The 23,641-nt window shown below is 40.5% G+C and overlaps 2 protein-coding genes across 3 annotated transcripts; both read right to left on the bottom strand.

The window, feature by feature from the left end:
• Window positions 1-3,883: 3,883 nt before the first annotated feature.
• zgc:123278 (uncharacterized protein LOC641569 homolog) lies at window positions 3,884-7,526 on the bottom strand. Its single transcript, XM_038705819.1, has 6 exons — window positions 6,344-7,526; window positions 6,149-6,233; window positions 5,962-6,027; window positions 5,624-5,787; window positions 5,385-5,487; window positions 3,884-5,114 (listed from the first exon to the last, which is right to left on the bottom strand). The coding sequence occupies exons 1-6, from the start codon at window positions 6,383-6,385 to the stop codon at window positions 4,996-4,998; spliced, it is 579 nt and encodes a 192-aa protein (XP_038561747.1). The 5' UTR covers window positions 6,386-7,526; the 3' UTR covers window positions 3,884-4,995.
• Window positions 7,527-7,637: 111 nt separating this feature from the next.
• Window positions 7,638-22,425, bottom strand: hrasb (HRas proto-oncogene, GTPase b). 2 transcript variants are annotated; one of them, XM_038705821.1, is made up of 6 exons: window positions 22,161-22,425; window positions 14,133-14,284; window positions 13,178-13,356; window positions 11,464-11,623; window positions 10,722-10,846; window positions 7,638-10,495 (listed from the first exon to the last, which is right to left on the bottom strand). In XM_038705821.1, exons 2-5 carry the CDS (start codon window positions 14,241-14,243, stop codon window positions 10,727-10,729), a joined length of 570 nt encoding a protein of 189 aa, XP_038561749.1. In that variant the 5' UTR covers window positions 14,244-14,284; window positions 22,161-22,425; the 3' UTR covers window positions 7,638-10,495; window positions 10,722-10,726. The 2 variants fall into 2 exon arrangements, with proteins under 2 accessions (XP_038561749.1, XP_038561748.1); XM_038705820.1 differs by having other exon boundaries at window positions 14,133-14,281.
• Window positions 22,426-23,641: the final 1,216 nt, after the last annotated feature.

Below are 23,641 nucleotides of genomic sequence, written 5' to 3'. Positions count from 1 at the left end.
TGCAGATGTATTTGAATAATGTAGTTTTTTAAGGAGGCGGTTATTAAACCATTTCTTAAAAAAGCCTACTCTTAATCCAGGGGTTTTGGACAGTTACAGACCAATATCTAACCTTCCTTTCATATCCAAGATCCTTGAAAAAACTGTGGCAAATCAACTCAACTCAAATCAATTTCCATAGCAACAACTTATTCGAAAAATTTCAGTCAGGTCTTTTAACTACATCAGATCAGGGATTAGTCTCTGTATTGGTCTTGTTAGATCTAAGTGTGGCATTTGATACAATTGATCACCACTGAACACTTAATTTCCATAAAAAGAACTGCTTTAAGCTGGTTCAAATCTTACTTATCAGATCGCATCCAGTTTGTAACGATGAGTCCTCTCTGCACAGCAGAGTCACCCATGGAGTTCCACAAGATTCAGTCCTTGGACCTATATTATTCACCTTATATAAGCTTCTGCTAGGTAATATTAGGAACCATAGTATAAATTTTCATTGTTATGCCGATGATACTCAGATGATGATACCTTTCCATCAGACTTGACGAAACCAACCAGTTACCTAGGCTTCAAACGTGCATGTGAAGACCTGGATGTCTTATAATTCCTTGATGTTGAATTCTGGAAAAACTGAGGTTGTAGTACTTGGACCCAAACACCTCCGAGACACATTGTCTGCAGACATAGTTGCTTTGGATGCCATTGCCATGGCTTCCAGCACCACCGGGAAGAATCTGGGAGTTATTTTTGATCAAGACATGTCTTTTAACTCACACATAAAGCAAACTACAGGGACCGCCTATTTTCACCTTCGCAATATTGCGAAAATTAGAAACCTTCTGCATTGAGATGATGCAGAGAAACTTGTCCACGCATTTGTTACCTCAAGGCTTGACTACTGTAACTCCGTGCTTTCAGGCTGCTCAAAGTCTCTCCAGTTAATACAAAACGCTGCTGCACACATACTGACTGGAATTAGCAGGAGAGATCATATCACCCCTGGTTTAGTAACTTTGGACTGGCTCCCGGCAAAATTGAGGACTGATTTTAAAATACTTCTTCTTACATACAAAGCCCTTAATGTTCAGGCACCATCTTATTTGAAAGAACTCCTTACACCATACTGCCCCACAACACTGCACTCCCAAAATGCAGGGCTACTTGTAGTGCCTAGGGTCTCTAGACATAGAATAGTTAGCCAGAGCCTTTAGCAATCAGGCACCTTGGCTGTGGAATCAGACCCCTCGCGAAGCAACATTTCCATATTTAAGAGTAGGCAAAAACTTTTCTTTTTAGTAAAGCTTTTAGTTAGGGATGGTTTGTCTTTATTTTGTGAGAAGGCTTATAGTTTGGGCTAGGGTATTTTTTTAATTTAAATTATTTATTTCATTTTATTTATTATTAGTTTTATAAATATGTATTTGTGTGTATCTTGTTGCAGAAAGATTATGTGTCTCTGTTTTCTGTAAAGTGTACTGGGACCAGGCAGCTGGTGATTTTACACTTTAAATAAATTTGACTTGACTTGAATACAAAATATGTGCCCAAGACTTCCTTCTTTCATTTGATGTATACTGTTGTGATGTATGCAGCACAGTAGGGATGTCACGATCATGTTGTTTGCCCCTGATCCTGATCCAAGTCATTTAAAATTGAGTATCTGCCGATTCGTCCCGATCCGATACTTGTATTTTCTTAGATTATACAGTTGAACAGTGCACACTTTAAGTACATTAAATCAATCAATCAGTCAATCAACATTTATTTATATAGCACTTTACAGCATCCAACAGGTGTCCAAAGTGCTTTACATCAACCAAGAATAAACAACACAGCATTCAATAAAAGAAAAGAAAAAAACATGAAGCCTAGAAAACAGTAAGCTAGATAAGGTTACCTAAAATCACCAGAAGAAGAGGGAAGTTGTTGCACCACTACTGCGTATTAAAAGCCATTCTAAATAAATAAGTTTTAAGTTTTGATTTAAAATGAACAACATCCGTTATAGTGCGAATGTCAGGGGAGAGCATGTTCCAGAGTTTTGGGACAGCAACACCGAAGGCCCAATCGCCCCACTGCTTTTACCTCAACCTCGGGAGGAAACCTACCGTTGATCCAAAGACTGCAACAGCCGATTTTGCCCACCCAAAGTTAAAAGCTCAGACAAATATTAGCTAGGCCATTTAAGGCTTTGAAAAAAAACAAAAAAATTTTGAAATTGATTCTAAAACGCACCGGAAGCCAGTGTAATGTAAATAGAATGGGAGTGATGTGTGCACTTCTAGATGTACTGTATTTGTTAAAAAGCGAGCAGGACCATTTTGCTCAAGTTGAAGATGCGAGATGGATGTTTGACTTAGACCAACATAAAGAGCATTGCAATAATCTAACCTTGAACTAATAAAAGCATGAATAGACTTTTCAAAATTGTGCCTATTAAAAAAAGGCTTAACTTTAGCCAGGAGACGAAGTTGGAAGAAGCTCGCTCTGACAACATTGCTAATGTGCTTGTCAAATTTCATGCTGCTATCAAATGTCACACCCAAATTTTTGACAGTTTGCTTGGTGCATGAAGTCAAAGCTCCCAGACTTAAAGCTGGATTGTTTGACATAGATTTAGTACTGAAGATAATACACTCATTAATATCATTAATGCCATTAAGCAGGCAGTTTAGTGCAACACTGTCATTAGGTTTCATAGGCAGATAGATTTGCAGGTCATCTGCATAACAATGAAATGACAGGTTGTGCTTGTCTATTATAGCCCCTAACAGCAACATATATAAAGAGAACAGGATGGAGCCATGTAAACTCTTAGCAGTGCCGACTCAGTGCTGTGACGTGATCTAAAACCAAATTGAAATTTTCTGTTCTGTTGTAGAAAGACTTTTCCAACACCTTCGAAGGTAAGGGCAGATGTGAGACTAAAATTGCACAACACATTGGTGTCAAGATTAGGCCTGACTCGACTCGACCCAGTAGTGCTAAAAACCTCCTTCACCATCCTGGCGGGAATAATGTCTAAAGCACAGCTGGTAGGTTTCACGTACATTGAATTTCTGTCTCCTTTAAAAAGTGTCCCCCAGTGTGTGTTGCTTTGGTGCAGTGTTACCTGATCACTGTATTCTGCTGGGATGATTTTATTTTTCAGGTGGCTTATGAAATTGGTAGTACTGAACTCAGCTCTTTCAACATCAGTAAACACAACCCGCAAATATTTGTCTTTAATCTGGTTTAAGATAGCAGTATGAACCCAAAATAAACATCATCATCATCTTCATCATGTCTGTCCGCAAGATGATAAGCAAACAACTTTTAAAATGTTTTTTTCTAAATGGCATTTGGATCGACCAGGGCTATGCTATGCTAACTTGTTTCATAGCCAAGTACAACTATAACTTGAATCAAGTAACATATTTTCAGAACTTACCAGGTAGTTCAACTTCCTCACTTACTTTTCTTCAAGCAATCTACTGTTCTGTCCGGTTTCTGTATTAATATGAAGTAGTATCACAGAGCAACTCCTGAAGCACGAGTGAAGTTAAATCCACTTTTTAATCACCAAAATGAAAAGTTAATTTGACCCCTTGGCGCAGATTGTCGTGAATTCGCATCACACCTCTTCCTTTCAGACTGCAAGCCAAGATAGCGCATGGATTCCCCCAATGCCTGTTGGTGCATATTCGATACGTACCTAGGAACCTTTTGCAAGCCCTGGTTTCTCGTTTATGCCTGTTGTCGCTAATTTGCATCATACCTACATCATACCTGAATTTATATCTTTTCTATGTTCTATAGACAAATTAACACTCTTCACTTAATTTAACAGCTTGAAAACACAATTTATTTTATTTTTTTATTGTAAAAAAAATTCCAGCATCAAGGGGTTAATAAACGAAAGTATTTAATTAAAATATTTCCACACTGCAGACATTTTAGCCATGTCCTGCCATAGACTGCAAATGCCTTGATTGGCCCTGATCCTCAATCGTTATGTGTGTAAGAAGTGTGACAACGTACCCTGCTCTCCCCTACTGTATTAATTCACCTAAAAGTATAGAAAGATTTTCCAAAACTATGATGATTGGATTAAAAAAAAACAATTAGAGAGATTTGGAGAGATCAGATGAGTTTCCTTCACACATCACATATTAAAGCAAAGTCAAACGTTTACTGAGTAATCTTATAAAACACTGTTTGACAATTCTATTGAAAGTGGTTCCCTCAATGACAAGCACACATGTTTAATATGGCTCTTTATTTACAACACCAGAATGAACCAATTAATGAGTCACTTTTCACAAGAGGTTGTATTACATCCACTGAGTTTATGCATCCACTGAAACATTTTACAAAATAAGTCACAACAATTTTAAACATAATAACTGAGAAATTACATCAACAAGCAAAACAAGTTGGCTTACACTAATGAACAACCTTGCAGACTCGGCTTTAGTTTTTCAGTTTAAGTGTCGAGTTGTCAGAATTGCTGTTATGCTATTGCTATATTCTCTGTCAAAGGTAAATCAGCCACACTAGTCTATAAAATACCATGCTTTACTGGGCTGTACCTGGCTGTGCATATGTTTTCCAAATTACTACATTTTCTCTTCACTGGTCAAAAGTCAAAAACGTCGGGATAAGAAGACGACAAATCTGCCTTGGGTGCAGTCAAGGCACCTTTTTATGAGCTGCTTGTAAAACAATTTGTGTCTATGAACACAGATTCAAATGCCAAATAATTTTCTAAGGAAATATTAAAAAAGCATTTCAAGCCATTTAATCTTCATTTTCATCAGGTGCTGCTTCACATTTACAGTCTAATTTTTTTTTTTAAATATAGAAACACAGAATGTTGTTGTTTGTCTGAAAAGGTCAATTAATGCAACATAAAATAATCAATGGATTCCATCAAACACTGCTCAGGATAAAACACTTCATCACAGGCAACACACAGTCTTTACATAAACTCCTGTCACTTTCAACAAAAGGCTAACAGTTGGTTTCATTTTCTTGCTGGAAAGGTTGACCATCTTCTCTGACTAAATACAGATACAAACTTCCACCTGTCTTTGAAGGCACCTCTGCTTGTCTGTGGAACTGCAGCCCAACTAAAAAAAAAAAAAAAAAAATATATATATATATATATTCATTTATGCAGGGTTCGTATCAGTCAAAACAAACACATAAACATGTTGACAAGGGAAAGTATTTTCAGCACTAGATCAATGAGGGATAAACCTAGACCATACCTTATCAGGTGTGGCCTAGATTTGAATCTTGGATCTGTGTCATCAACATCAATTTGTATCTAGGACATAGATGCAAGTGTATTGAAACTACGTGCCGGCTGGCACTCTGCCTGTGTGACTGTTACTTACAAGAGGCTTGTTGGGGCTCTGGATGAGGCTGCATACAAACAGGAGGGAAGTCTCCAAACACTATAAGCATCACCTGCAGTAGACTCACTAGGTCACACTCGCCCTGGTAGGGGAAAGAAAAAGTCATACCAATATAACATGGCTGTAAAAGCTATAACCTACACTCTGCTGTACATATCAGTGCCAGCAAACGTCAGTCCTTAACTCTGAGGCGCGCGTGATAAAGTTTAAAGTCTCACATTCTTCCACTCCTCCAGGTAAGGCAGCATGACTTCACCATCGCTGGAAATATATTTTCCTCTGATGATCATCATCTCTGGACTAGGTCTGACATAGCAGATGGGAGCAGTTTCAGGGTAGGTTTCCTCAATCCACAGGCACACCGGGATGTTATAGGTGTGATCTTGTATGAGAACAGGGGGGAAAGTTATTTTTTGTCCTACATAATCTGAGATTGTGAGCTTTATCTTTCTTATTTTGGATTTGAATTGACCAGAATTCATGCCAAAGTCAGCTTCCAATCATAATTTAGCTGTTTAACAGAGTCACACAGTACAATATGCAAAGTCATTGTTACCGTGAAATATGACAGGAATGGTTCCGGCAAGACTCATCAAGTCCTTTGTGGTTCCATCCTTGTAAACTGTAAAAAAATAAAATAAAATAAAACAATGACGATGTATCATTTAAAGTGCTTGTCGGAATTTTCCACATGTTAAATTAAGTTCATGCAACAGGTTGTTTGCGGTTATTTGGCTTCCTACCGTATTTATCCATAATGGGCTCAAGGTTTTTGAAGTGAGTCAACGCAATGTTTATTTCATGGGCCACATATTTGCGATGATAGGTCTTCAAAACAAAAGGATAAAAAACAAACACTCAAAAAAGTCTATACATACTGTTTATGTTGGATTTAGAGGGAATTAATTCTTCTTTCAATTTTTGATGATTATTCTTACCTTGGGGAGCATTCTCTTAATCGCATCTTTGTAGTATGACATGATTATGGTTTATCCAAAAGGCAAATGTCACTTTTTCTTTTTCTGTGTACCTTGTCCGAACACCAACACTCAACAACCCTTGCCCTTTAGGTCTGTCTTGGGTTTATGGATAACCTTGTTTCTTTTATGACACCATGACAGGCAGTAACAGAAGAGCCTCACAATTATGCAAATCATCTGCCATAAAAAGCAGCACCTAAGCTACATGTCCTAAACAAACAAGACAGGAATATAACGGTGACCAAACAAACCAATGTATATATTAGTATAATTGAGGACTGCCATAGGAGCCATAGGTTGTTGTTGGATGGTGAAACTGTTTAATCTCTTAGATCAGGATCAATAGGATCACAAAAACGTCTTTTACATCTATCCAGCACCTTCATAATCAAAAGTGCTTTCAATAATGGCTATTATATTAATGTGTAAACGCTGTCAAGCTTTTCATTCCAGTGGTACCATAATGGTTATCATTCATAGTAACAAATAACCTCACTACCAGCAGTAATAAAATGCATAGACCTCCCAAATGTCATTTGGAAATTCATACTTACTGTACTTCAACACTGTAGTTGAGTTGAGTAGAGATTGGCTTTACAATCTGCTGAGCCTAACAAATTTGACATTGCATGTAACAGTTGACACACTTTCTCCTTCTTTTTCATTTGCTGAAAGAGACCAAACCCACACACGCACACACAAGAATTCAGCAATAACCACCTTACAGTATGCATTCCAGTGAAATGTTTCACGCACACACTCACACACTTTTCTGTGCAAGTCTTTTTCTTTAAATAATTACACATCAATTATATAGTGAGGGAAACCTCTACCAAACATAGATCAGGATTGATACCATTGATAACATGACACCAATTTACCAGCACAGGATGAACCCATTAACTTTAGAAACAGAGGTTATCTATGAATTACCAAAATTAAAAACAGGTATGCCCTGTTTACCAACCAAAAATTGCACCAATGATGGTAAAACACATGTAAACACAAGATGTATGACTGTCCTTAGAGCCTTCATCACAGCTGTACTTGCCCACATTGTGTAAAGTACAGGAGATCGAGCATTATGATCCTGCCATACAAACAGGAAAAATATTTGTCATGAACATTTATATAATTCTGCTGTGTTCAACAGTTAACACATGATACAACACAGCCTGTAGGTGGCAGCAAATCTAAAATTTAACAGAAACATGAGAAAGCTAGACAGTTGAGGGACCAAAGACACGGTTTCATCTTGACATCTTTATTCCTGTCCTGCAATACATTTTGCCACATTTTCAATGAGTAAATACATTTTAAATAGCTAAACAGTTGACATTTTCACAAATTCCTTCCACGCCTCCATTCCACAGTTTGCAAGGGGAGAAACAAGCCCTTGAGCCCACTGTATCCTTGTGCAAAACTCCCAATGGTCCGTACAGTCTTTGTCATGCTCGCCAGGTTTTCTGACATGTATACTTGTGGTTTGCTGGCTGGAGTTTCCCCGCGGCAACATGACGCTGATATTTTAATGCAGCGGGAATTTGAATACATACATTTGTGGAATTCTGTGGTATTATTATCACGGATTTACTGTTCAAACATCGACAGGGAGAGGGCAAGTATACTATCAGGACTGTAATTACATGTTACAAACGCCACGCTCTTATTCCATTAAAAGTACAATGGGTGAAAAATAAAAAGTTAGAAACAACACAGCCAAAAGTGGGACCAAGGATCAACTCCTGCATCATTTCAATATTGTAAATTTGAAACACAAGGCTTCTTTCAAACAATATCTAAAGACTCAAAACACATTCACAGTTCATATCCTTCCTCCAAGCAGAGAAATGAACAATTAACTGATTAAAAAAAACAACTTTACCACTACCATCCACACAGTAACTAGACTGGTGATCAAATTTCTTTAAGCCATGTTATGAGTTAAAGAGTCACTTTAACTGTATGAAATCAATTACGTCAGAAAAAAAATCCCTTGAAAGGAGACTACAGCAAAATAACATTTTGATGTCTTTCATGGAAGAGGTTTTAGATGTTTCTGAGGTTTGCATCTGAAGCTTGATGCCAAAACGTGCCTGTAGTGTCTGGGATTCCATACATTATCTTACATGACCACATCTCTAAACTGCAAATCTGGACTAAAAGTACATGGGAATGAACACGGGAGCAACCTGGCATAAAGAATTCTCTCTAAACAGAATCACATTCAGACGCACATGCCATTACAGAAAAAAAAGAACCCTTTTTAAAAATCAGTGTAGTGTTTTTAAGGACATGTCTTTCAAAATTATATACAGTGCATGTCTAAACTCAACACACTTCTATATTTTTTAGTTGCACACATAATCAAAACATAAACAAAACGATGCAGCCAAAAGAACACATCATCATCATCATCTCCTCAGGTAGAGCTTGCTGCATACATGAGGTACAAACTAGCGAACAGATAAGGCAAAGTATAAACAGAGCAGTCTTTTTCATTTAGGCAGCAAATTAATGCAGTCGTAGAGAATACACGCCAGTCAGTATGAAGAAACAAAGCAATGCACTCCCATAACCCAATCTCCATCTCCTATTACACACAATAGTCCCACATATACTGTAAATATGGTTGTGACATGATTAGCGCCTGACCTGTTATTGTTCTGTTGCAGAGCTGAGGTGGCAGAAAAAGGAGGAGCAGTTTGAGGATAGTATGGTGTGTGGAAAAACTGAAGTTTCACTTTGAGGCAGGACGTGTGCATCTGCAAAGCTAACCGGTGACATCCTAAATCCTGGTTACCAGGACTGTTAGGTGAGACCTTTCTGGACCCCGATTCCTGAGCCTTATCGTCCTCAAGGAACGATTTTTGCAATCTATAAATAGCCGTTATCGTCATGTAGTAAATAAGAGTTGTACACCGTACAGTTACTGAAATGAAATGCAAGACAAATCTACCGATTCATTTGAACCATAACATTGTCATTGTGTAACTGTACAAGTGTAGGGGTTTCCTCCTATTCTACAGGCGACCTCTCCAGCTTTAGCACCTGGAAACATGACAACAGCTACAGTTTCATGCACGGTACCTCTCCTTCCTAAAACAAAGTAAAACAGGAAAATAAGGAGCCATGAGAGGTGGTTTATTCCCAATACTGTGTGGACAGTAAAGAATCCTATTGCACCAGAACCTACATACACTAGCCATTACTATTATTATTCCACAAAGACAACTCTTAGCAAAGAAACACATAAAGGAGAGAAGGCAGCTGCATTCTGGAAATTTGTCTCTTTATATTCTCCATTCAACATTTCTATCCCAAAAGGAATTCCAACTATGTCAGGCAGGTCATGAAAAATGCCAATCCAGGTGCCATCTGAAATAAAAACAACCTTGCTTACATATTGCTCAGTGACTTTCAAATTCTGCAACCACAAAAGAAATGAAAGATTTTTATTTTTTTTTACAGCTAGGCTAACAACGACAAATGAGCCATTCCCATGCCAGCCTCCATCTCTTGTATCCAGTACGATGAAGGGACTACACAGCCATTCCAGGGAAACCAAAGGCAGGTAGAGGGTTGGGGAGTTGTGAGTATGCGAGAGGTGTTTGGGTAACTAAATGTCGATTCCAGTCCTTTTCATTTAAGTCAGTCCTTCCAGTGGCCAGGCAGTGGGAGTGGAATTAGGCTTTCAAGGTGGGAGGAGGTCAGAGACACCCCTTTAAGACCAGTGTTGAGACTGAAAACAATAAGTTAGCAGGAAACCTGTGGAGCTACCCAGCGAGACCACACTGGAGTTGACAAAGAGTCATTAGTGGTGTTGCTCACAGGTCGACGTGTGGACCAAAAAAAAGAAAAAAGAAAAAAGAAAAAAAAAAAAAATGGGGGCCAGACCAGACTAGATCAGGCAGCCACTTAGGCAACAGTCCAAATCCTCCTATTCATAAAAGGTCTATGGTTCAGTCAGCTCTGGTGGTTTCCTTGAGAGCTTTCGCTCCAATCAGCCTCTTTTTGAAAAAGTTTATATTTCATCATTGAGTTGTTTTATCTTTCTATCTTTAAAGTCCATGCTGTCACTAGCACTTCTCCTCAATGTGCAACAGTCAGCTGGGGAATGAAATGACAAGAGGGGGGCAGATATTAGTGCCATTTTATTGCTCCTAGTGACAAATTTAACTGACGGAGATGTGGTTTCACATTTGATTTTACTCACAATGGACATTCTTATAGATAAACAGACATCAGTTCTAGCATAACACATACATGTGGATACTTCCCACATTATTGCATAGGTGTCAAAGAAGAAAAGTAAATTTCTGGAGAAATGTCTCACCTGCATCACGATACCACACAGCGACAGCTCATACAGTCCTGACCGCTCTCATCAGGCGGGTTCAGCTTCCTCAGCTTATGCTGTCTGATCTCCCTAACCAGTGTGTAGAAAGCGTCCTCTACTCCCTGTAAAACACACACACAAACATGCAGAAAGGTTACAGAAAAATCTGGCCACTTACAATGGCCTGTTATAAGTTGAGTACACTGCATGCAAACCTCTCAGGTGTACTCACCACATAACCATGGCCACCCTGATCATTTCAGATACAGTTAATCAAGAGACCATAATGACTTAAAAGAAATCATGTTCTTTGCACAATTTGCTGCAGGTTCAGTGATGAATGTAAGAATCTGTATGTACCTACATAATGTGTGACAGTGAGTCAGAGACAGTGAGAGCTGTGTGGCGACTTCTCCTAATAATGAGGCCTTTCAAATACTGTAGCTATATTCTCAAGCCAAGGTAACCTGACTGTGAGTCATTGCCTGTCGCATAATAAAATGTTCCCTGCAACAAAAATCTGCATCTTCATGTGCATGAATACTTCTTGACTACAGTATGATGCAGCACAGGGAGACATCAAATCTGTTTTGTGGCTCGCGAAGACAGCAGGAAAAGTGATGATATCAGAGAAATTAAAAGATTTAAATACCAGAGATTGAGGGAGAGAGAGAGAAAGGGTTCTTCCATGAAAGTGCATGTATGGTGTGAAGGCGTCTGCTTCTTGTTCACTACCTACCTGTCGTGTCTTGGCAGAGGTCTCAATGTAAGGGATGCCGTAGGAGCGGGCGAGTTCCTGGGCTTGCCTTGTGTCCACTGTGCGTGCCGGGAGGTCACATTTGTTTCCCACAAGCACCATGGGAACATCGTCTGAGTCCTTTACACGTTTAATCTGTTCTCTGTGAAGTGCAAAATGAGGAAATTGCAATAGTTGACATTTACTTTGCAAATCTTTGGCTGTTTCCTTAACCCACCACAGCACTGCATTTAGTTACAGTGACATCTCTCTTGTCTGGGATCCTCCCTGCTTCATAAACAACAGCAGCTCTGCCACTGGAGAGCCAACCACCCAGGGAGCTCTAGGACCCTGAGGAAGAGCCACGGCCCGCCAGTGCTGGGCTGTGCTGCACTGCTGAAGGAGGGAGATTGGGAGGAAGGGAGGGATGGACAACAGGCAGGCGGCAAACAGCATTACCTCATCACTACAGCAGCCAGCGCCAAACGCCAGGCAGCCAGGGGGAACTGAGAGGAGTGGGTCAGATCAATCTATCAGCTCAGCCCTTCTTCTCCCTAAGTCACAGTACAGCAGGATGCATCCACTACAGTTAGCCCTGCCCATCTGCAGTCAACACAGCTGATGGTGCTTACGAACACAGTTGTTATGAGTCTTTATGGCACAGCAGACATGTTACCCATGACTTTATTATTTCAAGTCTAATAGGCCAAAAATGCCAGAAAACACCAAATACATATAATTGTATCAATCTGGTGCATTTTTCAGCGAAGTACAATGCTGCAGGTTGTTTCCAATTAAAGGGGGAAAAAATCAAGATACATTGCCTAGTTTTAGGTAGGTACCAAGCCAATATGTGCAGTGGAGGAGAACCTGATAAAAAAAAAAAAAAAAAAAATCATCTGACTATTTTTGACTATTTTTGACTATTTCTGTAAAATAGACAACAGATCTTTAAATAACTCAACAGCTCTAACCAGGCCGCCGCCTATTCAAGCACCCAGCCAAAGATCCGTGCATGCTTTCACAATTTGCACAATGGTTTTACAGTGATACCAGCAGTTGCGGGCCCAAAAAAAGGCCAAGCTGAAATGGCAGCGAGCCTTACAAATGTGTGTGTGTAATAACCACAAAAACCCTGCAAATCTGTGCACCTTGCCATGTGCAAGACTGGCAAGTGGGTATCTAATGTGATAAGAAAGACAAAAAATGTGGGAAAGAGAAAAGAACACTGTCATCTCCAGCTGAATCCCCACCCCCACCTCCCTGTCTCCTTCCCTGTCCTTGAAAGTGCTACCTCTCCCCGCTCCTCTAATTGAGTCAGGATCGATTTCATTGGCATCGTGCTGTAATCCTCCAGTCGGGGGCTAAGCTTTCTTTAGCTGTGTTAAACGCTACAGCATGACATCATCCAACTACTGCAGAGAGCTGGCACACATACGTATACACACCCCTCTTCATCCGGACCCCATGGGAGTCCCCTGTAACACACATTGCATATACAAATACAGTACACATACACAAACCTTAAAAAGAGAACTAACAGAAAATATTTTGTGTCTGCGCTCCACTGGTCTGTGATCAGGCCGGTAAATACACAGGTTGACATCTGCAACAATAGATCCCATAATGGTCAGTATCAATGTCATGATTTATGAGGCACCTGCATCCCTTAACCCTTTAATGCCTCACTCTTACGGACATCCACAAACACACACACCTGTACTGATGAATGTCCTCAAAAGACTTGGTGTTGTTGATGGCAAAGACACAGAGGAAGCCCTCCCCTGTCCTCATGTACTGATCCCTCATAGCGCTGTACTCCTCCTGACCTGCAGTGTCCAGGATGTCCAGCAGGCAGGTCTCCCCGTCAATCACAACCTGTTTCCTGTACGAGTCCTGCAGAAAAAAAAAATGGGAGAAACTCCAACATTTAGAGAAAAAACAGATGGTTCAAGTGGGATTTTAAGGCAACTGTAACTGCAACTCCCATCCTTGGCCTTGGTCACTCAGTGCTAAGCAGCATCAGCAACAGACGAGAGATGATGCTGATTGACTGTATATTAACTGGTGTCTTTTATTAATTCCCTGTCCACTTCCAGGTCAAATGAACGTCAAGAGATCAGAGGAGCAGGGTATCGGAGCCAATGTTTAGCCTTCCAACACACAGCCACAAAAACACGGAGTGCCGTCCCTTTGTTTGTTAGAGCATAGGGGCCAGGAATGCAAACACACAAAAAGGACATTGTCTGGCCAGAGGCAGGCATGGTGAGAAAGAGAGCGAGACAGTGGAGACAAAGAGGGAGAAAAAGAGAGAAAACATTCTGACTGGATTCCCTTTCCTCTTTGCAATGTCTGCCATGTCTTTCAGAGTTTCATGAAAATATAAGAATTATGGTGGGGAAGAGTAAATTTTTATTTTATTCTTTTATTTCTTTTCTAAGAAAATTAGTCCTGACCATTTGGAGAATTGTAGCAGCATTCAATTAATTTTAATTAAGTTAAATGAGCTTGATTTGGACTGGCTGTCCTCTCAGTGGGCTCCAGAAAATATTGTTCAGCAGTGACATCAGGACTGGACTTAACCACATGATCAACCCTTCCCTACTGTCCCTCCCCAACACCAAAGCTGCCTCCCACAAGAATATTGTACAGTACATGCAGAAGAGAAATACCTCTATGGTGGGGTCATATTCATCCACAAAGTGGTTCTGGATGAGCTGGATGGTGAGTGCACTCTTGCCCACGCCTCCAGCTCCCACCACCACCAGCTTATACTCTGTCATCTTTCCCGCTGCTGCTCACCACACACGCGCACACACCACTGCTGGGGAGAAGACAGGGAGCAGAGTAAAGGTGCAAGTTAGCACTCTGACAAGAAACGTTCACGTTGCCAGGTTTCAACGGAACAACAGACGTACACAGAGCTTTGACAGGCTCTGCCACGATGCAGTCCACAACTACAGGTACAGACAAAGCATACAGTTATTACCATTAGTGTCCAGTGGCGAGAAACATTTGTGGTTTTTGTGTGTGTCTTGTAGTGTGTGTGTGTGTGTGTAGTGGGAGCTGAGGTTGAGACCCTCAAAGGGGAATGTGAAAAATGTGCTGAAGGTACTCAATGTTCCAATCCTCTCCTGCTCAGTGTGAGAGTGTATGAGCGAGGGAGAAAAAGAAGGGGCATGACACTGGCAGACTGAACCTCATCACTCAGGCTTCACATTACTGATGCCTACACCTTTGAACCCACTGTGGCAGACACCACAGTCAAAATTCAGCAAGATAGAGCAATGGAATTATGGAAATATTTCTCAGTAAGTAAAATGCATAAAAAGTGAAATATCATTCAAATGGATCTGCACTCATTTTTTTCAATAATGAGCTAAATCACTGTTCACTACCACATACAAACCTACACTTTTTCTAACTGTTTCTTGTTGGTTTGCTTCTTCCACAGGGATCAATCCATAGCAACAGAACAAGAGGCCTAAAAGAGAATTTTATGACTCCAGGTGTGCTTGCAGTTGTTCCCTGTGGACCCACTGAACCCACTTAATAGGTCCAGTCGATGTTACAGGACTGCCCTGCCTATAAATCAAAGCATGTTATTAAAGAAACATGTCGGCCTCTTGAGAAAACATGAGTGATATCCATTTTTTGTAGGCTAAAACACCACCTTCAGAAGAACGTATGGACCTGGAGGACATTTGAAAACAGAGCAGTTCTGACATTGACGGGAAAATTTAAATTACCATTACGGCTTAGAAGGACATGATTCTGCTTAATTATCTGAAAAATAATGGGAAATGTGGCTAGCTCAAAATCAATCCTTTGGATGTGCGTTGGAAAATCTGCTACACAGCTAGGTTTTTATTAAAGTTTTTGAAATAATTAAGTTGTATATTGGATGGGTTGTAACACCTTAAATCAACAACTGAATGACAACAACAGATAGCAGTAGCAGAGCTGAAGAATAGAGCAGACAAAGTGGACGTCAGCGGCAAAGTACAACTATGCCTAATCCGGATTTTACCAGAAATATTTGGAAACTTGCAGTACGTGCCATCACAGAGCTATCGAGCCAGCTGGAACCACACATGTATAGCCATGCATAGACACAAGGCAATACAAAGACACGCACACACAGATCCCCTGACCTCACCACCACCTTCACAACACTGCTGGTCAGTGAAATTTCAAGCACATTGCGTTAAGTAGAAAAGGTAGTCATATGGGTGTTTCCACTAAATACACTGGCGAAATGTGACTCAGTCTATTGCAAATTTACCAGATTGACAAACATATGCCCTGAAAATGACCTGACACCAGCCCTGTGCTAGACATGATGGCACATGATGAGTCAGAGTGGGAAAGACATGAAGCCATCATGGAGAAAGATTAAATCAAATACAAGTTAGGGCTAGTGTGACCAAAAATATGGCTAACCACCACATGTAAAGTCTGCTGGAGGCCAATAGCAACTGGAGGAGCCTCCCATGGTTACAGCTTCAGTTTGACATCAACAACACTGAGTGGTCAGGTGACGTCATCACAACGATGTCATCTCTGACGTCAGAGCTCAGAGAAGAATCACTGGGAATTCTTGTACCTCCCAGGACACAATGAACTTGAGCAACAGTTCAGTTTCACTTTCTGTTTGACGGTAGTGACCAAAAACTCAAAAAGTTTTTTATTTTATGCATTTGCACTTTGAATTTAGTTGAGCTGTGACATTGCCACTTTCAACACAAACTTAAAGTAATGACATCTAAATCATTTTAAGCACTATTGGACACCGTCATCTACTTATGCGCCACCCTAACACCCAGAGCAGCCTCAAATTTCACTTCCTCAAAAGTAGTCCCTCTCATGTCTTGTAGTTCAGATGAAGCAGTTCAGAGTAAGATAAGGTCACATGGAGTTACATATCTCAGCCTGTTCGTCCACAGAGTCTCAATTTGCTGAATGAAAGAAACCTGCACCACCTGCTAGTATGTGTAAATACTGTCAGGATTTCAGGAGCACCACAGATTATGCGGTTTTACCTTCTCAAGGGCTGCAACTGTCATCCCCAACATAAATTATTGTACTACATGTAGCTCTGTTACACAAAATCCTTGCTCACCACAGAGTGGTTGAACATCAGCGCTTTAGCCAGCCTGAAAAGAACACATACACACCCTCTCTCTTGTGCTTCATCTCCCAAAGGAGCACGCACACAGCTGGAGTGAATATTAAACCTGACTTGTAGAAAGAGAGCAGTAACAGGTGGCCAGTTTAATGAAAGGAAAACATGCAAAGCATTCAAAGAAAACTAAACTTGTGAAGCTAATTCATTCGTGGGCAGTCAAAAGTAGACATACACCTATGTATATTTGTCTCCGAGTATGGTACGTAATTAGTAGCATCTGCATGCACCTCTGTAAAACCTTTGTGTTGTTGCCTCAAATTTCGTTATTGGTGTCCGAGATGTGTGTGACTGTACTGACGTGGGGGCAGGCTAAGATTAGCCAAGGCTAAGACTGCCTTACTGATGTTAATGATTGACAGAAAAACAGACTTGTTAACTGACAACATAGGCATTTAGCAGCTCTCGATCACACTGACACACACACGATCCCGTAAGCCATTGCTCGCCTTAATGGAACAGGTAGCTCTGAACACCATCACCAGTATCAACAATGCCTCCTTGTAAAAACACCCTCACTGCTATAATTCTCAAGCACAGAAGGAAGGGAATCATCCTGAACCCTCAATCTTGTGGCCAAACATTTAGCTTCCTTTTTCCTCACTGTAATATAAATCAACCTGGTACAGAGTGCAGCCCGCCCTGGCTAGAGTACAGAGACCATGGCAGAGCCAGCCTCGCTCCTCAGAACCTCCTTTAACCAAATAAACAGCAGCTGTGTGAAGAGGAGGGACGTGTGCACTGGGCAGAGAGATGCTGGAACACCTTTTGTTAGTGTAGGCTACACGTTCAGTACAGGGCAAAGACTCACATCAGGGCCGATCTAGTTTAATGTGATGAAAACAGCATGGGAACAAAATAACGTGTTATTACAGACTGGTCATTGAGATTAAAGAAAGTGGACTTTCTCTCAAATCCAGTTCACTAAAACGGGTTATTGTCGATATATTTTTTGTCGAGTGATTGCTTTAACACTAGCATGGATTACATGAAGATTTGTGAGGTAAATCTGTAGAATGCCATTCCCAGTCTGGTAGGTGACTTTTGCCAGAGGGATATTTGTATTCCCACTCCCGTATTACTCTTCTGTTGCTTTCTGTGACTCCCTCTACTATAACCTTCCACAATAACAGCACAACCCAGTTGTTAACCTACACATTCAGACTTGTATAAAAATAACTAGTCTGTTACATTAGTAATATTTATTGGTCAATCAGATCTTCCCAGTCCTTTTAGCATATACAGTTACCCTAAACTTTACTCATACTTCAAATTCAGCACCTGCTTCACTATCATGTCAAGGTAATGATAAATGCTCACCATGACATGTCCATGCACAAAAAGCATTTTAATAACTATTTTTTAACTTTTATGACAATGAATTGACCTGAGAAGTGATAAAAGATATAAAATGTAAGACACACACACACACACAAATAAAAACAAAAAGAGATTGACACCTGCACTCTCTCACTTGCCCACAGTTCTCCAGATTCTGACACGGCGAGTTGCCGCATTTCTTCTACATAACTAGATCTCAAGTGTACACCTGCCAAACGATTAAAATTTACAGCCTGAAATGCAAATTCAACAAGCCCGCGCCGGCTACTGGGAGACTGGAGAAACGAAAACAGACAGCCGTGCCATCTCCTCTCAAACTAGGTCATGTCAGCAGCTGATTAATAATCCACACATACACATATGGAGATGAATAGCAAAATGAATCATTGATGAGATTCTGTCGCTTTCTCAAAGCCACTTGTTGTCAGTGGGGGCTAATATGGAGCTGGTCTTTGTGCAGATAGAGAGGAGGGATGCGGACATAGGCACTGGAGATCACAATCTTCAGAGCATGCATCAATCTTTTTACATTTCCACACAGAGATTAAGCATAAGAAATTTTTAACTGTTTTTTTAAAATCGTTATCCTGTCCCTATAGTGGTGCTGTGCCCTCCTCTGCAGTCCTGATTTTCATATTGTACAGTAATTACAGTCAACGCATGTTTAAGATGTACGGTCCTTATTTGCCCCAGACGTGCAACAGGTTGCCACATTTGGAGGGTGAGATGATCAGAATCTATTTTGTAATTTTAGATCACAGTAACGCTATATGTCCCTTCAAGTAACTGTTCTGTAAATTGGAAATGAAATAGTTGAAAATAACAGTCACATTTTAGTAAAAAAAATATTATGCTCAACTTCCATAGAAACAAAAACAACAAAAATTCCTACTGCTCATCATTTACAATCTCACTCTCTGCTCCATGTTTTCTTGTCACTCCCGCCACCAACTGACGCTCTCACGTCACATGAAAACCAGTCCTGCTCCCCAAATCGTTGCGAAAATCCCTACCGGGGGATACATTTAATCCGTTACATGTTATATATAGTCACGTTACCCAACACTAGAACACATGCCAAGTACACTGGTAAATACATATAACCACAGTGAGGCTACACAATGTTGCACTTTTTCTGTCACAGCCATTAGGCTATTGCACGAGAGCAAAGCCACTTGTACTAACAACTCAGCTCATCAAAGGTGAATAGAGTAGGCTTCCTGCTACCACTGTTAACATACATGAATCAGAGAAAGGGTATAGCTGCAGTGTCATCTACAAGTTGGTGACCTAATTTGGATTAGGTCAAAAGTCTCCACAATCTTTGCATTGGCTGTTGCCCTTTTTGATCAATGAGCATTAAACATATGTCTTTGTTTAGGGTTATTTTACAGTATGTCTGTGTTTAGGGTTATTTTCAGCTCACCACCTCCAGTCTGGGAAATTAACAGTTCGTTTTGAAACCCTAGAGCCCTGCCTGGAGCAAGAGGATGATATTACATGACAGCTTACGGAGGGTGCGAGTGCAGAGCAGCAAGAGGGCTGATGGGAGGAGAGTGGCTGAGGGCGAGAGCTACTCATACTATATGCCAAGGGCATGAAACACCCAATGAGGGAGGGGTCGACCTGGAAACTGAAAAATGTATAAAGACAACAATAATGAAAATGCTCAACATTTTCCCATGGCAGAAGCAATTCAACTGTATGGCTTTGTTAACTACAGTCAATAACCATATCTCTGCTGTTTCTATGATTCCAATTCCATCACTTCAAAAACACACTGTGCAAAAAGGCGAATGAATGAATGGCCATCTTCCTCAACATGCATGCCGCTCTCCATCAAAGTGCCTAATTGGTTAAAGAATCCATACTGGCAGAGCCACAAGCCCACTGCAGAGATAATAGATTTTTAATGGAGCGATGATGGTAAGGAGACCCTCTCTAGGGAGGTATCACAGTCGAATACTGAGACTCCAAGACCGTTCCTAAAGCCTTGATAGCCCACCGCACCCTCCCACTGCTCTCAATGACATCACCCTCCTAAACAGCATCCAAACATAAGTGTTGACCGGCAGCTGAGGAGTCAATATTCTGCCAATGGTACACTAGTAACTTCAAGCAGTTATGAAGTCTATAAATTCTGAGATAAATCCAGTAATTAGGCTATACCCCCTTAAAAACTATCAATTGAATTCACCCTCTAAGGTAGAAGCCAGAGAAAACCCCCAAGCATGAATGAAACCGTACTTTTGCTCAAAGGGAAACTCAAGAGAAAAATCCCTTAATAAACAGTTCCTCCGCCCAATATTTTCTCCCTTACAAACATTTATATAAAGCGTTTCTGTGTGCATCTGTGTGTATGCTTAAACAAGCCACTCTTAAAAGGCACTAGAGTAGAAGTGACCTTTTCCCCACTGGGTCATCCTTTCAGCTTGTTGGATTGGGTGAGACGGTCGAGGCAGCAGCAGAGATGAAAAGGCCAGCTGACCTCCACACAAAGGCCGGACAGTTAGAGGAGCCGTGAGTCTTCTCATCGGACACCAAACACCCCGAAACTGATCAGTGGTCTTTTTTTTTTTTTGCAAGCAGAGGAATGACTAAATCTTGTCCAGCTGTTTCAGTGCATGTAAAAAAAAAAAACAATTTACAAAAATATACACTCTGCACAGACAGTACATAGTGCGTCACATAAACTAAGCATACAATCAGCCTGTAGAAGGTCCCACCCAATGTTTAGCCAAAGAAAAATGAATTCAATACCGACATTCTTCAGAATAATTACCCTAAAGAACAACGACAATATCAAGTATGAGCTATGATAGAGCTTTATATTTAACAAAAACACATCCCTAACATATGCTTACAAGTACCCAAAAGAGCATATCCTGAGCAATCTTAGAGCCTCACACCGACACATTTAACAATTGATAACAAACGCAAACCTACAGATGACAGCAGTATGAAAAGTTGTCATTTGTAAAAGCTTGGTATCCAGAGGAGTCACACTGGCATGCAACTGGGCACCACCCATGGTACAGCAGTTCAGAGAAAAAGACTAACATCACACCTCTACCACTGGCTGGACTGTCTCCAGCTGTTTCCCCAGCTGCCTGAATAAGTATTGCCTTCAGTCTGAATGCTACAGACACCGGGCCTCCTTAATTGAACCCATGTACTCCAGCCAACATGATCATGCAGAAAATAAGGACATCGCTGACTTGTTACATATTACTCATATATGATGTTTGGTCAGCAGCAGTTGTGTTGTGGTGGATTAAAAAAGATGACACATGAACAGCAATCAGTTAAAAACCATATGCCTGACAATAAACAAAGTCAAACACATTTTGCTTTGTTGTCTATAAGGACCCCAACTTAAATGTTAGATGCTACTTTGGATGATGAATACAATGAATTCGGGCGAAGATGTGTGTCAGCTCATGGGTTGGGTAAACTGTTTCTACTCCTGTCTTAACAGTCCCCATGGCCATAATTTGGGTCAATTAAACCTACTAAACATCTTTAACAGACAGCTTTGAGAGTCGAAATAATACCAAGTCAGCTTTCTAAATGCCTTGTAATGGAATCTAACTTCCGCAGTGATACACTCGTTTTTACTCAGTGTGACGGGGCGTCACCCTACTTGTCTGCGCGGGGCTACTATCGACAACTGAAACCTCATAACGTTTCTCAAGACTGTCTTTACATTAGACAAAATACAGGCGAGAGAAAGTAATTTCCCCTCTCTGACTATGTTAATTTAAATGCCTTCGGTTTCTTTTTCATCAGGAGATGAGGGGGGAATCCACGGCGGTGTAATGTTATTCCTCCATAACCAAGTTACAGCACCCGAACTCAATAGAGACTGTTTGTCAAAACAGATAATTGTTTTGTTTTTTTAAACTGAAGCACAGGCAGAATCCAAAACCTATGTAATTCCCCGCAAATGCAGCCAGGACTAAAAAAGCAGGCATGAATTGTTGAGCTCGATAGATAACGTTAACGTTAAAGCTCGCCCGGCGTGAATTAAAATGTTAGGATGGCTAGCTAACATGTTCTAACAGCGGACCGCAGTCTCCAACGGTGCCCAAAACACTGAAAGCATTTACAGCGGCATCATCAGACAAAAACAGCCCATGCCGACATATTTCAGAAATGTGCACTACATACTTACAACAAACAGATGTCTAATTAGCGACTAAGAGCAACGTTTCGTCTACCGGAGAGGAAAAAAAATCTTTCAACTCTGTCGCCTCTCAGCTGTAATCAGAAGGAAACAAAATGTTCTTGGTCTGCTTCCCGCCGTCTTCAGATATCTGCGCCTTATTCTCGCGGAGAAAGTGTTTAATTTTCAGCAGCAGCTAAAATACACCAAGGCATTCATTGGCTCTGGGTAAAATGAGCCCGCGTTGAACAATGTGCTTCCACAGAGAGTAGAGGGGATGAGGAGTGTGGAGCCCACGCCCAGCTCTATCAAACATAGGACCGCCCCGGTTACCATGCATGTTGCTGCTGCATTCACGTGGCGTCGGAAATATGGCAACTCAGCGGTGAAGGCCAGCTGACTGTAACATTTCATTGTAGTAATGAAGGCCTCTTTTATTATTAGGCAAGGGCGTATTTTTCATGTCACTGTTGTGGGGACACAACATGTCCTACCAGGAGGCTTTTAGAAATAAAGTCGCTGAGGGACTCAAAAAAGGTAGGTACCACCACTGTGAGGCACATGTGGCAGGGGCTTTTTTATACGGTCTATGGGTGGGACATAATCTTTCAAAACTTGAAAAACGCATTGTAGTAGAGAGCAATAGCTGAAGACCGTTTGTGTGTGCTACCAAATACATTGACCAGACGCTGATAGACAACAGTGGTTATATTTAATTGTTTTGATCAAAATGATTGCTTGGGACAGTTCAATAGCTGCTATGAAATCAGGTTAAGAAGCGATATTTATTGAACTGGTCGCAAGAAATAATAATGATTATTTAATAAATATTCATATGGTTACTTTTTATGGAAGAAATGTAGCTTGTATACAGTATCATACTTGACATATTCATTTCATAAATCTCATTTAACTTTTGTCCTTTCATGAACAGACTGTAGACTACAGACTATTAGAACAGGCACTAGCAAGGATTTTAAAAATACTGAGGTAATGAGTCTAAATTCCCGCAGCACAGCCCCACCCATCTGAGAAAACCAACCGAACTGTGTAAAAGTTTCTGAACAGTTTTCAAAACAATAACAAAAGTTCATACTTTATGCATGAATTTAACATTATATTTCATTTATATTATTTTCCCCAAATTTGATCTCATCATGGCCTTATTGATGTTTTAAAAGCCTGCTCTTTGATGACAATATTTAGTTTATAAAAAAACAGCATAAAATCATAGAACTCTTCATGCTATGAAAACCCCCACATTCCCAGATATTAGCCATGGGGCTTGCTCAGCGAATTGCTTAGTATTAGTTTGAAGTTAAGAAAGCAGTTATTATTTACCATTAGCATATTCCTTATTATAGTAGGCTTCATTAAAAGAAAACATTAATTATGTAACAAAATACATTTTAGCTTACGTTTCCAAAGGCAGAGCTTACAACGAGCATTTGAAGGCAGCACTAGACTGAAGTAGCCTGGTTAAGGTTATG

Source organism: Micropterus salmoides, unplaced genomic scaffold, assembly GCF_014851395.1.
Source record: "Micropterus salmoides isolate LMB-PRFRI ecotype aquatic unplaced genomic scaffold, ASM1485139v1 Ms_hic_scaffold_8, whole genome shotgun sequence".
In the NCBI taxonomy this organism is placed as follows: domain Eukaryota; kingdom Metazoa; phylum Chordata; class Actinopteri; order Centrarchiformes; family Centrarchidae; genus Micropterus; species Micropterus salmoides.
Note: the sequence above shows the minus strand (reverse complement) of the source record. Positions and strands in the feature narration are given on the sequence as shown.